At 37.1% G+C, this 14,950-nt stretch overlaps 1 protein-coding gene across 1 annotated transcript in view; it reads right to left on the bottom strand.

Annotated features, from left to right (window-relative positions):
* The window catches only part of tmem104 (transmembrane protein 104), an 83,927-nt gene that overhangs the window by 56,693 nt on the left and 12,284 nt on the right, over nt 1-14,950 (bottom strand). Inside the window, exons 7-8 of the mRNA XM_056453292.1 lie at nt 8,349-8,448; nt 6,116-6,212 (exon numbers count right to left, since the gene is read on the bottom strand). Of these exons, the coding sequence (XP_056309267.1) occupies nt 6,116-6,212; nt 8,349-8,448 (197 nt within the window). The remainder of the gene's footprint in view (nt 1-6,115; nt 6,213-8,348; nt 8,449-14,950) is intronic.

Below are 14,950 nucleotides of genomic sequence, written 5' to 3'. Positions count from 1 at the left end.
CTGTGTGTCTACACTTTCAATTGGTGAAAAGTGTGAAGAAATAGGAGGACAATGAAGTGAATAAAGTATAAACACTATCCATTGAGAACAAATGCGCAAAGTATGTAAATTGGGTCATACATGTAAATTAAATAACTGCCCCAGGTCCTATTGTGCACAATTATTCAGTGAATACAAATTATTAAATTTGCCCTACAATTGTAAAATTTGTTTTATATTTTGTATAATTTTTTACTATTAAGTGCATATTATATTTACTTTTCCATATAAAACTGTACATCAACAGCTATGTTTCCATCCAAAAACGTGAATTAAATTTATGCGCAAAACTGGAATATGGCATAAAAGACATGCGAATAAAGCAGCATTTCCATAAAGCATGTCAAAGAGAATAAAATCGTCACTTCATGATTAACTGGGACCAAATATTAACAGTAAAAACGGAATTTGCTATTGTAGGAGAAGTTGCGTGAATCCTTTCTAAAGTTAATAAATGACTTGCATCTCAGAAGACAATGCCAACATGCAATGTACGCGTGGTGGCGTTTGAGACGTGGAGAACAGGCACTCTTTAACTCTGAAGGCAATTAATAATATCATAACACTAAAACTGAAATGGTTAAGATGTTTTAGAATGACCAAAACAACATTTAAGATGTTTTACAGTGTGCTCAGCCTGCTGGTTTGTCCATTGACACACATTTTTATCACCTCATGATCTCTTATAACAAAATCACAAGACTTTTTTTATGTCCATACCGAAATTTGTTTAGTAAAAGTGTTTATGCACATTTTTTCTAATCAAAAAGGTTAACTCAGTTATGCGCATATATTAGTTATGCACATTTTCAAAATTTATATACATCTTTCCATTTTGGATATGCGCATTAAAATAGGTGAATGGAAACATAGCTACTGTGTATACAGTGGTCCCTCACTATAACACAGTTTACCTTTCGCGGCCTCGTAGTTTTGCGCATTTCTTTAGTGCAATTTGACATGCTTTTTTTAAACAGTGCATTGTGTTCTGCATCCTCATTGGCTGGAGACCATTGCTCTGTACAAGAAATTTGGCCAGAGCAGAAATTATCCTGCCCAACTGAGCCTGGTTTCTCTAAAAAAAAATAAATAAATAAAATTTCGAGAAGTTTTGCTTCTCGACATGGTTGCCACTGGCTTGATTGGTTTGGGACTTGTGGAGTTGCACATTGAGGGATTTGCTCTTCAGTGTTTGGACTTTCAACTCTGAAAATTGGACTGACAGTTTCAATTTACTAGAACTTCTATGTTAAGCTGCTCTAACACAATCTACATTTTAAAGTGCTATAGAAATAAAGATGAATTCAATTGTCAGTCAATCTCTTCCGTGTCGTACCAAATTCAATCATCAATCTTTGATCACTAGCAGTGTGACTCTGAAGTGCTGTACTGCATGTTTGCAAGTTTCTCCCCAATAAACCCCACAATGTCGACGAAACATTCTGCATCATTAAAAGGCACCCGCAGTAGCAACCAAAAAGAAGAGAAAGAACAAAAATAAATAAATAAATAAAAAAAAAAACACAAAAAGTTGGACTTCTGGACATGCTAAAGGTAGAAGTTACACAGCTGTAGGGCGTTAATACTGAATAAACAAATCTTCGTTTCGTTATATAAAGAAGGAAAATGACATAAGGACGACAGCAGCAATGAGCTTCAACAATGATGCAAAAAGGGTTGTAACTGTATGCAACAAGACCATCATAAGGATGGAGAATGCTTTATGCTCAGTTACTGCAAGAAAAACGTTAATGCAGGTCACAGAAAAGTGTTTAAAGTGTGTAGTGAGGGGGTTTACAGCCTTAAACATCCATGTTAATTGCAAAAAAATAAAGCCGACTACTCTGCGGATTTCACCTATTGTGGGTTATTTTTAGAATGTAACTCCTGTGATTAACGAACGACCAGTGTATATCTATCTATATTGAATTATTCACTTACATTTATAATTAAAAGGTTTTGTCAAAATGATTATATAAAATTACTGTATAATGTAAAAAAATAAAAATTAAAAAATTAAAAATTCTAGCGTTTTTCTAGGGCTGGGCGATATGGCAAAACGTACCCCAACAATGACTGAAGGCACAAAAGTTAGAGGGTCCATTAAATGGTATAAAATTTTTTCGGATGATAAATTTCGGTGGTAGAAAATTTGGTACATCTCTAATATTAACACACTTCTGGATTACCATTGTTGCACATTTTGCTGTGTGATTGGCTCTTAGATCAATATAGAGAAAAAAAGTCCAGAGCTTATCACACAAATTGACACAAATCTTATTGCAATTCAATATGATATCGCTTATCGGCCAAGCCCTATGTTTTTCCAAGTAAAAGACATTCAAAACTTAGTCAGTGTATATTGTAAAGAATAAATAACACTATCAAACGATTACCAGCCATTTCACACTCACACATCCCTGGAAATGATAGCACTATTTGATGGCAACACGCACTAAATTGTGTCCATTAACAAAGTCCATAACATTTTAAAGCACCACAGCTTTACAAAAAAGAAAATAAAAAGAAACAAAGACAACTAGACATCCATCCTGACCCATCCCTACAATACAAGACAGAGATGTCATCCTTTGCTGAGGCAGGACGTTTCACAAAATGTACAGTTGTGCTGTAATAGGTGTGAAGAGCCATAAAGTAGTACAAAGCAAAAAAAAAACAGAGGCTATAAAGACCTTTGCTGAGTTATGCAGTTTTGAGAATCTTTAGTCCAGGACGCTCCATTCCTGGAAACTCATTGGCTGCTGCATTGCACTAAAGAAAGACATCCATAACATCCCTCTTTTGTGTGTCACAAGTGGAGAAAGAACAGTGTCATGGTCTGCCACCCACTCGGGGATTACAGAGAGGCAAGGTGTTATGTGAAGGCATAATATCCCTTCTTAATCTTCCTTTTCTAAAAGCTTATGCCATGAGGCTGCACTAATGTGTCAAACACCAATCCTGCAGGCCACCGGGGGATACAACTGACCACCGCTGTCAAATATTCTCAGGCAGACCACGTACAGCTCTGAGTCAAAGTCAAGGCACACCAAAAAGCAGAAAAAACAAACGCATCTGCACTACAGTAGCCGTAGGGTCATGATTAACTCAGTCTCCAAAAGAGAAGGATGCAAAAGTAAAGATAGCATGAGATGGATTAAAGAAATGCCATTATAAAGACAAAGTTTGAAGGACGTATGCGCGTTTAGATACAATTCAATAATCTGCAATTATTCCCAGAAACATGACGCTGCGACAGAAACTGCCTTGAATGCACTTCTGAAGATTTAAGATGCAATAACAGGTGAAAGTGTTCGATCTTCTCATTTTTCCTCACACCATGGCGTCTGGAATAGATTTGCGCCTCATCTCTCTTTAATAGGACGGGAGACAGATTTGCATGATCAGCACTGATCAAGAACACAAGGCCAGATATGTGAACAAGGACACTAACTAGCCTGCTTTGATTTTAAAGAAATTTTACTGATAGTGCCTGTGAGGGAGGAATGTTAATTAAAGATGAAATTAACGCAGTCTGTCAAGTAATCTCAGACCGGGCCAAGAATAAGCTTAAAAATGAAGCTGGATTCAAGATGGTGGATATATTTTTTTGTAAATGTCACTCATTTGCATGCAAATGTGACCTGACATTTTTGTGATCATGTTAAAACACTGAAGCACCGATGCGCGTTTAAATTCTGCTGACGTGGTAAATTTGATGGCACAGCCTCAAAGGGTAAATTCTTATTAAAAAAATTAATAAATAAATTGTCGGCCACATTTAAAGTTTTACTTTTTTTTTGTAATGTAATGTGTATTTACATAGCGCATTTTATTGTGTATGGCCATACACCCAAAGCACTTCACAGTCATGAGAGGTGCGAGACCACCACCAGTGTGCAGCATCAACTTGAATGATGCGACGGCAGCCACAGGACAACGGCGCCCGTGCGCTCACCACACACCAGCTATAGGAGCAGTGGAGAGACATTGATACAGCCAATTCGGTGGATGGGGATGATTGGGAGGCCATGATTGGTAAGGACCCGATGGGGGGAATTTACAAAATAGAATACACCCCTACTTTTTATAAGAAGTGCCATAGGATTTTAATATCCACGGTGAGTCACGACTTTTGTTTGACATCTCATCCAAAAGATGGCACTCACTGACAGTATAGCGGCCCTTTCACTATACTGGGGCATTAGGACTCACACAGACTGCAGGTTGATCGCCCCCTGCTGGCATCACTAACACAACTTCAGACAGCAACCTAGTTTTCACATGTGGCCTCCCACCCAGGTACTTACCAGGCTCAGTCCTGCTTCGCTTCAGTGAGTAACCGGTCTTGGGCTGCAGGGTGATACGGCAGTGGTTTGCAATGTCACATTCATGACAAATAAGCAGAATTCTATGGGATTCGATTTGTGACAAATAAAAAAGAAATTTACATGAATGGATGAATGAGAGAAACAAAAAGCGATCAACTAAATAGCAAAAAAAAAAAAAATTATATTTGATAAATCCAGATTTAAAAGTGTTTTTCGCCTTTCACTTTCCAACATGTAAGAAAAAAAATGTTATTTTAACTCATTTTAATAAGTTAATCAGGTTGCAACTACATTTTTCAAAGTTTAACTTGATATTTTCAGTCAATTCGATTGATGCATGTTGACATGACTAGAAATGTTAATTTGATTAAAAGTAAAAAAAAATAAGGCAGCTAGATTTTTTTTTACAGGGACGATTTTGTTTGTGTTTTGCAAAAATACATTTGTCATTCTGGCGCAAACCTCTCATGGAGGCGGGGTTAACTGCAGTCTTCTGATTTGCTAGTGAGATTTTGATGGACAGCTCTCAGTAACAGAAAACACAAATCTAAACCCATTTATTTCCCCAAATTCTTAAGGAAAAAAAGCTCTTCGAAATCACTTATAGTAATGATTAAACATGGTCCAGAGCTAGTTTAATAAAAGACAATTAATTGAGGAAACTTATTATTATTTAAATCTATCATTGTTATTTTTTTTATTAATAGTTGAATTATGATTTATTTTTAATAAAATACTTTTAAACGGAGTATTTTAATACTAAAGGTGGTTTTTAATGAGAACTGAAAGATGCTTGTTTGAATGGCAGAAGTTGTAAATATATCCTGTAGCACAGATTTGTCTGGTCTAAAAAAGCTCATAAAGTTGGTGGCTCAGACAGTCAGCCCCTTTGGACATTCCCAGACTCAAAATTGGCCAATTTTCCTCCTATACAACAACCGAGACGGGTGAAGGTGAAAGGAAGAGCTCCAGCGACACTCGGTTCATAAGCCAGTCAGATAAATATTTCATCAAAGAAAAGATGATTTATTTAAGAGCATGTCCAGAAGGAAAATTAATGATGGCCTTGTAGTTTTGGGTATGGAAGATGTAGGTTTTGTCTTCTAGATGCATGTGTACACTAAAAATGATCTAATAAAATAAACTCAATTACAGACGATTTAGAACTGCATGGGATTTCATCTTAAAACTCAATGCGTGATGACAAACCAAGCATGAAGGGCAAAAAAAAAAGAAAAAAAAAAAAAAGAAATCCTCATCTGTAAGGCAAGCACATATCAGCAAATATTCTAAAATCAGCATAATTTCCTGCGGTTAACATGATGTAAGAGGCTTATCCAAGTGATGAGATTAAAAAAAAGAAAAAAAGCTGAAACAATGCTTTTTATTGGCAGACGGGACAGCCACTTCCCTCGGTTGTGGAGATGAAGAAAGGTGGAGCAGAGCAAAATGAATCAGCACATCAATCACCGCAGCAATGCTAAAGCAGAGCAGGAAATCACAGCAGCGGCTTGCCCTGTAGTTCTACGTGAATTTCAAGGGCACTCAATAGCGTCCTAATTCAGGGGGGGGGGGGGGGGGGGGGGGGGCAGGAGTCCACAGAGATTACGCAGAAGTATTAAGTGTCTCGTTTGTCTTTCTTAGCTTCAGCCTTCAACCTGTGTGAGCTCAGCACCCTGCCGAGACATAAGTGCTGCCAACGAGGTGCGTATGTTTGACTGTGTAACAGGCACTGCTGTACTCACCAGAAACACTCGGTAGGCGTCTTTGCGTCTTACAGGGCCCCAGCATGACTCGGTGTCATTGTATTTCACACTCCCGGTACTGCACGAGTGATTCCCACTGCGAGAAGGCAAACAATTAAACATTTTTGACCTCTGAGAATCGATTCCAGTTTATATGTAGCACTGACAAAAACTAATACACACGTTCAAATTCTAAAGGACAATTTAGAACTGCTAGATGGCTGTGAACTCAGAGCTAAAAAAAAAAATCTGTTAGAAATTAATTATAAATTTGTTATGCTTTGTTAAGGTGTATGCCACTGCAAAATTTGTTTAGCCGCTTAACCTTATAAAGCTTGATAGATAAAATAACACTCTGATAAATAAATTTTTTTGAAACAGTTCATTGAATCTTTCGAAAAAGTATATTAAAGGTCACAGTTGAGGAAAAGCATAGCGATTTTATTATAGAGCAGAGATGCCAAAACTTGGATCTGCGGGCCAAAATTGGCCCATGGTAACCTTTAATTTGGCCCGCCATCCCAACGGAGAAGAGAGGAAGAATGATGGGGAAGGTGGGGGGAATGTCTTCAACAGAAATCGTCATTTCTAATTTAACATAACCTTCTGTTTAATTGTTGAGCTACAAAAAAGCAAGCTAAATTCAAATGTTTAATTAAACCTTGTGAATGAATCAGTTTTTTTTAGTAAATGTCACTTGATGGATAGAGGACATTTCACAAGACATCGGCAAGCAAATCAAGTCGAAGGCAGACTAGTGTACTGGGCACTGATCTCTATTGTTTTATAAATGGGAACATTTATGCTGTTATTTTAAGAATGTTACATTCAGGATGTCTCTGTACATTGCTGCACTCATCAGAATTTTTTCTGTAACCTTCCCCAGCCTTGTGCCTTGAGACAATCCTGTCTCAGTAGTACACAGACAATTCCTTTGTCTTCATGCTTAGTTTGTGCTTTGACATGCACAGTCAACCCTGATACCTTACACAGACTGGTGTATGCCTTTTCAATTCACGTCCAATAAACTGAATTTACCACAGGTGAACTCCAATTAAGCTGCTGAAGCATCAAGATTGATCAGTGGTACCTGAGCTCAATTAAAAGCTTTGCGGCAAAGGCTGTGAATACTGATGTACATGTGATTTTTTAGCTTTTTTATTTTTAATAAATTTGCAACAATTTCAAAAAATCTTTTTCACATCATCATTATGGGGTATTGTGTGTAGAATTTTCAGGAAATAAATTAATTGAATCCATTTTGGAATAAGGCTGTAACACAAAAAAATGTGGAAAAAGTGAAGCACTATAAATACTTTCCTAGTGCACTGTGAATGTCAAGCAAAACTACTCCCTATCTTGACCTCCACAAACTGAATTAGAAAAGATAAATGTTTTATGAGAATCTCATGACAAATCATATTTCATTGTTTTGTAGGAAATTTTAATGGCTCTAAAAGAAACATTAGATTCCAACAAAGATTCTTGGAGCGCAGATTTGCAATATGACCTCATTGAATGGAGTCAGATATGCATTAAACCCCAGAATTTGTCTATTAATACTAGATTTAAAATCATCCAATACAACTGGGCAATGCGTACTTATGTCACAGCTGAAAAATTAAACAAGTTTAACCCAAACACCCAGTTAAAATGTAAAAAAGGGGGTAATTTCATGTGCCTTTTTTTTCAATAAAAAAACATAATTAATTAATGAAACAAACTTGTAGCTTTGACAGTATGCAAGTGCTCACATTAGAACAGACACGATAACAGTCGTTCATTCAAATGTATGCGTTTATCATAACAGACTGCTTATATGAACAGTAGAGAAGTGGAAGTTAATAGTTTTTCTATTACGAATAAAAATCTTCCAACCAAAAAAAAAAGTTTGTTATACATTACTTATTGTATCTGCTCTGTTGTTTGTTAATTTACACAATTGTTCCCGCTTTAAGTTTAAAAAAAAAGACTACATTGTTAATACAATAAGTATTACTTATAAAACCAAAGCAGATGCATTGAGAATTGTTTTATTAATGAACCATTAATGTCTGAATTACATTTTAGTGTGCACTGCACAGACTTTCACATATACAAATGATTCAAATATTATGCAGGAGGTAAAAAGTGGTTTAGATTTGGACAATTTTCAACTGCAACCAATATTTAAACATTGTAAAAGGTGATAAAGACGAGTTTAATTTCATGAATTAACGCCTAGTCTACTCACCATGCTACCTCCATCAGTGACACAGGCACCGCAGCGGCATAAATGGCCAGGTCTCCATACAGGTACACAATGATGCAGATGTAGAACATGTTGACACCAACTGTGGAAAGAAGCAGCATGTGTGTCATTCTAAAGATTCATGGCTTTACATAAAACGCAAACAGGTGGTGAGGTTTACGGAACATGAAGATGGGCGGCACCAATTTCTAAAAGATTCCTATGATGTTCCTCCCCAACACTCCATACCCACTAAACACACAGAGCTGCATCACAGCTGTATAAATCACCCTAATTAAAGAAGCGAGCACTTCATTACGAACCCCCCCACCCCTCCTTCTCTTCATTAACCCCACACTCCTCTTCACCTGTTCCTCCATCCATCCATCACTCCATCCCTGCCAGTTGGAGAGGAGATGGAGAGCGTTCAGGAGGAAACACACAGACCACACCACACATTCATCATCTCTGAAGCTCCTGCGAGGATTTCGAATGGTCCAACCGACCAATCAGCTCATTAATTACTCTAAGGTTGTCTTCAGTGAACGGACTATTAAAACTAGATTTAAAGAACAAAAAAAATTTACGATACACTCTTTTATGTGCCTAATTGAGTCATCTTTCCCACCACATTAAAAAGCAGCCAGTGCTGCTGTCATTTTCAGTTCGTTTTACTAAGATAAGTGGCGAAAAGCTGGCAGAAAACGTGGCAAATTATGAACACAAAGTCAATGGAGGGAATCTGTAACTTTAAATACAGATATATTGAGGTTTCATAAAAATATCAGCTTTGAAACAGTTTCAATGAGTTTCAACCCATCAATCTTACTTTATTCGAGTTCAATGCTCTACTCTGTGAACAAAAATAGCTTTTTTGATTGCTTTTATGCATTTACAGATAACAAAATACATTGATACAATTAGGGTCAAAATGTATGTATTAATTATAACATTTCTCAACATTGGAGTTCTGGAAACAAAGTCCATTCTCAATCGGTAAATATAGAATTTAAACAGTAACTGATTAACCCATGGAGACAGACCTGTTGTCAATTTTAAGTTTGTTAATTAATTGCATATGCTTTTGTTGCACACATCTGTAAAATAACTGAACTCACAGATCAGCATTAAGGACTCCCCGCTGACCACCAGCATGAGACATTTTGGACGATTAACATGTCACTTGGCTAAATGGGCCATGGCTACATTGTCGCAAAATTTATCCTCACGTATATTTTTAAGTCTAGAAAATTTGAACATTCCATCTATTTTAAACCATAAAAGCACAAAGTGACATGAAAGAACTTAAGAGCTATTTTCTGTGTAAGCAGTGCACATGGAAATTGGTATTTGAAAGGCAGAGTTGAGCTCTATGTACAGTCTTCTTGCTCTTGAATGGATAGATATATACACAAGTCTGAAAATACTAGTCTTTATGAGCGTTCTCAAAATCAGTAAGGTTTCAAGTGAACAAACCGCTGAGAAAGAAATTGGATGAGTGTCATTAATGGATTTTCTTATTTTGTTTTAAAGTGACTGTGGCCCAATTTAGGAGCTGCTGCATGTGTCTTTGGCATCAGTCCCAAGCAAGAAAAAAAGAAAGAAAGCAAGAGAGCAAGCAAGAAAGCAAGCAAGAAAGAAAGAAAAAGCAAGAAAGAAAGAAAAAGAAAGAAAAAGCAAGAAAAAGCAAGAAAGAAAGAAAGAAAAAGCAAGCAAGTAAGAAAGAAAGCAAGAACTCACTCCAAATAACTTTAGTCTGCATTGAAATTTTGTTAGAATTACCTGAAACACTGAAATATAATTTATAGACACACAAAATAAACATTTTTATATTACATATTTTTAATTACAATGTGCCATTTATAATCCTTCAATGGATTGTAGTTCTTTTTGCTCTTTTTTTTTTTCTCTTTGTGTACTTGTCAGAATGTTTGCCTTTTTGTCAGATATATACACTAACCAGCCACTTTATTAGGTACACCTGTCCAACTGCTCGTTAACACAAATTTTTAATCAGCCAATCACATGGCAGCAACTCAATGCATTTAGGCATGTAGACATGGTGAAGATGATGTGCTGCAGTTCAAATCGAGCATGTGAATGGGGAACAAAAGTGATTTGAGTGACTTTGAACATGGCATTGTTGTTGCTGCCAGACGGGCTGGTCTGAGTATTTCAGAATCTGCTGATCTAAGCACAAGTTTCACGCACAACCATCTCTAGGGTTTACAGAGAATGGTCCAAAACGAGAGAAAATATCCAGTGAGCGGCAGTTCTTTGGGCGCAAATGCCTTGTTGATGCCAGAGGTCAGAGGAGAGTGGCCAGACTAGTTTGAACTGATAGAAAGGCAACAGTAACTTAAATAACCGTTTGTTACAACCGAAGTATACAGAAGAGCATCTCTGAACGCACAACACGTCCAACCTTGAGGCAATTGGGCTACAGCAGCAGAATATCACACTAGGTGCCTCTCCAGTCAGCAAAGAACAGGAAACTGAGGCTACAATTTGCACAGACTCACTAAAATTGGACAATAGAAAATTGGAAAAACGCTGCCTTGTCTTCTGCTGCGACATTCGGATGGTAGGGTCAGAATTTGGCGTCAACAACATGAAAGCATGAATCCATTCTGCCTTGTATCAACAGTTCAGGCTGCTGCTGGTGGTGGTGTAATAGTGTGGGGGAGATTTTCTTGGCACACTTTAGGCCCATTAGTACCAACTGAGCATCGTGTCAACGCCACAGCCTACCTGAGTATTGTTGCATACCTTTATGACAACAGTGTACCCATCTTCTGATGGCTTCTTCCAGCAGGATAACGCGGCTTGTCATAAAGCGCAAATCATCTCAGACTGGTTTCTTGAACATGACAATGAGTTCACTGTACTCAACATAGACCTCCACAGTCACCAGAACTCAATCCAATAGAGCACCTTTGGGATGGGTGGAACAGGAGATTCACATCATGGATGTGCAGCCGACAAATCTGCAGCAACAGCGTGATACTATCAAGTCAATATGGACCAAAATTTCTGAGGAACATTTCCAGAACCTTGTTAAATCTATGCCACGAAGGATTAAGGCAGTTCTGAAGAAAAAAGAGGGTCCAACCCGGTACTAGTAAGGTGTACCTAATAAAGTGGTGTAATGCATTACTTCAAATGAAAGTTTGTAATGTTGTGATTCACCTTGTAGCTGATTGGTTTAAATGTTTTAAAAAAATTTTTAAAAAGATCCAACACCACTGTAAAAGTGCAGAGGCACCAACACACATTCTTGCTGATGATAACCAGTAATTGATTAAAATTATACGTAAAATTACCTTGATTAAACTAGCTCATCAAATCTACAAATCCAACACGGAAAAAAGACAATAGCACAATTGAAAGTATTGGCCACGTACGTAGCATAAACAGTGAAAGATGAATTTGATGCTAAGGAATTGCAGTTATGGTTGAGAGTTTTGAAAAAAAAAAATCCCATTATGAGCAAAGGCAATAATCTTAGCAAGCACAACCAAAAACAAAATCAATCATGGACTAATCTATCTCCTCTGTGACATTATCCGAAGCAGTCTTCCAATCAACCTGTCAGTGGGAAGGTTACAGCCACTGCGAACAGCCCAAATAAACCAGCGGCCATGAACAAACCTGTCCAACGATGAAACCCGCTTTCCCATTGTTCATTTCAATGAACATTAATCTGCAATCCAGAGCAGATTCAAATTACATTTAGCTTATGAGAGTAATTGCACCCAAACAATCAAGCCCATATGTACTCTCTGTAAAAACAACCCTCCTTGACAATCCTAAAATCCATTCACAAACATTAAACCCCTTAACTACCTTTTATTTCGGCATATACAAGCCTGCGGTTTCTTCCCACTGAATGGCAGCTCACGGATTGATCGTCCCATTACAAAGACTGCATTTAGCCATTGCACTAGCACTAAAAAGACAGCGTGTCCTAAAACAGGAGGGCAAACGTGTATTATATTTAAACCTACAATCAATACTGAAGTCACACTAACTTAACTAATCTCCTTCACAGTGACTTACGCTACCATTTAGCACATTTATGAGGAGAGTCTGCTATGCCGCTCAGGTAGTCATTAGTTTCTCCCAAGTGCACCTCCAAAGTGGCCACTTCACTCCATCTTATGCTGGGAAAGGTCAGCGCACGGCAAGCTATTTTAACACATCACACTTAATAGAATAACAAAGAGTCGACAGGGTGAGCGTGTGACGTCCGTGCTGAGAAAACACTAAGCTCAAGAGCTACAAATGTGTGTTTTTGTGCACTGCATGCGCGTGTGTGCAGCACGTAAAAGGCAGGGATGGTTAGGTTTGCTGGAGGGTGAAACAAGTGCGTCACCTAGTGGGGGCCTTCAGTCATCACATGTTGTGAATCTATAGAAAATGTATTTCTTTCACATTAAATACAATGAATTTATGGATTTTATTGGATTTATTTTGTAGATGCAATATTTCTGTTTATCTTATGTGACCCTGGAACACAAAACAAGTCTTGCATTGTATGGGTCAAAATGATCGATTATTATTTTATGCCAAAAATTATTACAGTATTAAAGATCATGTAAATATATCAAAATTTAATTTTGTGCTAAGTAATGTAAATTGCTTTGAACTTTGCTAGTACCATTTTGGAATAAAAAATAATTTTGCCTAATTTAATTTCACTCTTTTTTTTTTTGTTTGTTAGTTGTTTTACCTTTCATTCAATACCACAACCATAATTACATGACATTTTCCTGGAATAACCCCGGAAAACTTTGCTTTACATAAACCATGTAACAGCAATGCGTTTTAACTCACATATGGTCTATTTTCTGAAAAATAAGTCAGCTTTTATTATCATTTAGATATTATAACATATTTTAAAATGAAAGCACGTACAATACCTGACAAATGTCTTGTCATCAATCCCAGTTGTAAGAGCAACAAATAATAACTTGACTTTTAGTTGATCATTTGGAAAAGTGGCAGAAGGTAGATTTTTACGATGAATCATCTTTTAACTGCATCCCAATCATCACAAATACTTCGGAAGACCTATTGGAACCCGCATGGACCCAAGATTCTCACAGATAACAGTAAAGTTCGGAAGGAAAAATCATGGTTTGGGGTTACATTTACTATGGGGGCATGCAAGAGATCCGCAGAGTGGATGGCAACCTCAACAGCCTGAGGTATCAGGACATTTGTGCTGCCCATTACACCACAAACCACAGGAGAGGGCAAATTCTTCAGCAGGATAGCACTCCTTCTCATACTTTAGCCTCCACAAAGTTCCTGAAACCAAAGAAGGTCAAGGTGCTCCAGCATTGGCCAGCCCAGTCACCAGAGATTAACATTATTGAGCATGTCTGGGGTAAGATGGAGGAAGCATTGAAGGCGAATCGAAAGAATCTTGATGAACTCTGTAAGTCCTGCAAGAACACTTTCTTTGCCATTCCAGATGACTATTAAGAAGTTATTTGAGTCATTACAGAGATGTGTGGATGCAGTCGTCCAACCTCATGGGAGTCATTTACAATATTAATTCTTTTTCCACTGCACCATGATTTTATATTCTATACTGTAAAATATCTCTGTTAAGAGACAAGACTTTTGTCTAAGCAAAGTCAGACCTTACTGTCCTGATTAAATAATTAAAAATCAAGGCATAATCATCTTTTATTTTGGTAAAATAAACGTAAATCTAGAGGCCTTTGCCTTTCATACAAGCCACTTCTGATGATCAGAAGCTAATGATCAACTAGAAGTCAAGTTATTATTTGTTGTTCCTAAAACTTGGAAAGGAGACAAGACTTTTGTCAGGTAGTGTATACATTACATTTTTGACGAATATAAAATATTTGAATAATGCACTTTATACAGGACAATGTTTAGAATAAATGTTGTTTGTAGTAATTTGTCATTTACAAATTTGCATGCAATTTGCTCAATAAATTCGATTTTTTTGAACCCCCAGATTGCAGATTTTCAAATAGTTGTTTCTCAAATATTGTCAAATACTAACAAACCACACATCAACAGAAGCTTATTTATTCCACTATCAGATGATGTATAAAAAAATGATACTTGTAACTTTGTGTGTGTGGTCCAGTGCCACATATTTCAATCATTAGTTCTAAAATTTTCTCAGTTAACTTTTATCACAAAACAAATTTTTTTAAAATTCTAAAATAAACTTATCCACACTTATCTTCAATTTGTGTGTAATTACTGTTCATTTTGGTGGGATTTTTGCCTTAAGCCCCTGTAACTCTGTGTAGCAGGCCATTTCTGATGTCCGTCCTTTACTTGATGGTTGGAAAAGATGCCAAAAGCAATGCTGTTGAGATATTACAAGGCGGCTCGGGGCACTGTTGAGTCAGCCTTTACGTAACACCGCTTGTGAAATGATGCTTAGGAGGGCAAGAATCCTGAAAATAGGAAGCAGTATAAAAGGCGCCTCGGTCTGTAGTTCAAGGTGAACATGTCTTCTTCAGATTCATCATAAGCTTCTCATTACTCGAGTTGTCCGTCTTTAAACAAGCTTCTGTTTTAAGCAAGCCACTCTTGTAATTACTTCTATTACA

The sequence above is a fragment of the Danio aesculapii genome, chromosome 3 (assembly GCF_903798145.1).
Source record: "Danio aesculapii chromosome 3, fDanAes4.1, whole genome shotgun sequence".
NCBI lineage: Eukaryota > Metazoa > Chordata > Actinopteri > Cypriniformes > Danionidae > Danio > Danio aesculapii.
The sequence above is the reverse complement of the archived record's forward strand: the minus strand, read 5'-3'. Positions and strand labels throughout refer to the sequence as shown.